Here is a 2,500-nt window from a genome sequence, read left to right as displayed (position 1 = left end):
GGTCTATCTTTCAGTTTTGTCAAACTAAGTGGTGGATCTACCTGTCTCTTTTTTTCTAATTAAGTGGTGGTCTAAGTGTAAATTCTTTTTTCTAATTAAGTGGTGGGTCTTCATGTCCAGTCTTTTCAAACTAAGTGGTGGGTCTTCCTGTCTCTTTTTTTCTAATTAAGTGGTGGGTCTACCTGACCAATTTTTTTCTAATTAATTGATGGGTTTCTCTGTCCAATTTTTTTTCAAATTAAGTGATGGTCTAATCGCCCAATTTTTTTTTCTAATTAAGTGGAGGTCTACCTGTTCAATTGTATCTAAATAAGTGGTAGATCTACCTGTAAAATGGGTTCTAATTAAGTGGTAGGTCTATCTGTCCATTTTTTTAAAATTAAATGTTGGGTCTGCCTGTCCAATTTTTTGTTTCCAAATTAAGTGGCGGGTCTATCTGTCCAGTTCTGTGATAACACGGTAGTTTAACTTTCGGTTGTTTTAATTAACTACTAAGTGTACCTGTTTGTTGTTAAGGCTGATTGGCTGGTTTACCTGTCTATTGTCCTAATCAATCTCGAGGTTTATCTTTTCTTGTTCTAATTATAAGTGGGTTTAAATTTCCATTATTCGAATTAACTTATGAATCCATCCTTTTTTGCATGTTTCTAATTAACTCGAGTAGGTTTAATTGTCAACCACTGTAGTAAATTCGTGGCATTACTTTCGACTATTATAAATGCTTATTGTGTTTGACAAACTTCAATATATATATATATATATATATATATATATATATATATATATATATATATATATATATATATATATATCCCCACTCCCTTCATCCATCTCTCCATAACAGGATCAGCGACGAGGAGCTGCAGTACATAAAGAAGGCTCTGGAGGAGAGTGGAACGGACAAGGGCTCCTCCAAGGGCATCCCCTGGCGACAGATGTCCAAAAGTGTGCCCGTGTGGGCCATCCTAGTCGCCTGCACCGGAAACGGCTGGGGAATATCCCTACTTTTTGCCCAACTCCCCACCTATATGAAGAACGTACTCGGGTTCTCCATCAAAAGTGTGAGTTTTTTGTTGTGTTTTGTTTTCAAGGGTTGAGGTTTGAGTGAATGTCATTTGGTTGGTATTTGACTTGATTATATATATATATATATATATAATATATATATATATATATATATATATATATTATATATATATCCAATGTAGCACGAAGGTACACCTGCTTGAAAATATCATTAAATCCACGGCGGGTAGAAAGGTAAGTGAAACAGGGGACTCAGAACAAGTACTTTCGTAGTATATATATATATATATATATATATATATATCTATATATATATATATATATATATATATATATCTGTATATATACATACATACATATGAGTATTTAAATACATAGATTACGTGATTTTACACAAATTCATATGTATATATATATATATATAGATATATATATATATATATATTATTATATATATGTATATATAAATAAAGGTTTTTTTGCCACGAAGGAAAAAAAAGAAAAAACGAGGTTGGCCGAGTACTTTCGGTCCTATTCAGACCCTTTACTGAGGCATACTGGTTTTACAAAGAACACCATAGTCCAAAAGAAGGCTTAATATACAAACTGACACTACCAAATTAGCCATAAGGGCGATTTTCACTCTACAGAGAGGAGGAGGAGTCATAGGGCTAGCCACACCTTGAGGATACCCGCGGTAAACAAGTGATTCTTCCAGAAAAACAGTACATTTTGAAAACAACACGGGAGCATATACAATTTAATATCATGAATTTTTACACAAATTTTCCCAACAAAAAATTATTATTAATGAAAAGACGAAAGAAAATATAAATATATATATATATCGAGCAAGAGAAAGAGGGAGAGAAATATCGAACCAGAGAGAGAGAGAGAGAGAGAGAGAGAGAGAGAGAGGGAGAGAGAGAGAGAAAGACAGAGAAGAGAGAGAGAGAGAGAGAGAGAGAGAGAGAGAGAGAGAGAGAGAGAGAGAGAATTAATAACTATATACATGTGGGACTAATTTATTAGTTGTTCATTATTTTGAGGTCCTTCATAAACATCTTACAAATATATGGGTCCAAATGGTACATTCCTAGACTAAGATTTAGGTTGTTTTTATTAGTGATTTGTATAATTGCCGATTCTAGTAAATTTCTTGAAACATAATCATTAGATCTATCAATTAACGAGGCATCACCCCAATTAATACAATGAGATTTTTCACTCAGATGGATAAACAGTGCATTTGAAGTCTGGGCTGTTCTAACTGAATACATATGCTGCTTAACCCGAACACATAAATTTTTACTAGACTGACCAACGTAAAACGATGGGCAATCCTTACAAGGAATTTTGTAAATGATGTTGTTATTTGTTACGGGACTATTCTTAATTAGCATATCTTTAATGGTATTGTTATAAGAGAACACTACATTAACATTAAATGATTTAAATATTGATTTTATGGTTT

At 32.9% G+C, this 2,500-nt stretch overlaps 1 protein-coding gene across 2 annotated transcripts in view; it reads left to right on the top strand.

The window, feature by feature from the left end:
- LOC135203055 (sialin-like) overlaps nucleotides 1-2,500 on the top strand; it is a 45,586-nt gene that overhangs the window by 27,303 nt on the left and 15,783 nt on the right. For both annotated transcript variants that reach the window (XM_064232652.1, XM_064232651.1), the window contains exon 9: nucleotides 845-1,061. In XM_064232652.1, the coding sequence (XP_064088722.1) occupies nucleotides 845-1,061 (217 nt within the window). The remainder of the gene's footprint in view (nucleotides 1-844; nucleotides 1,062-2,500) is intronic.

Source organism: Macrobrachium nipponense, chromosome 33, assembly GCF_015104395.2.
Source record: "Macrobrachium nipponense isolate FS-2020 chromosome 33, ASM1510439v2, whole genome shotgun sequence".
Taxonomy (NCBI): Eukaryota; Metazoa; Arthropoda; class Malacostraca; order Decapoda; family Palaemonidae; genus Macrobrachium; species Macrobrachium nipponense.
The sequence above is the reverse complement of the archived record's forward strand: the minus strand, read 5'-3'. Positions and strand labels throughout refer to the sequence as shown.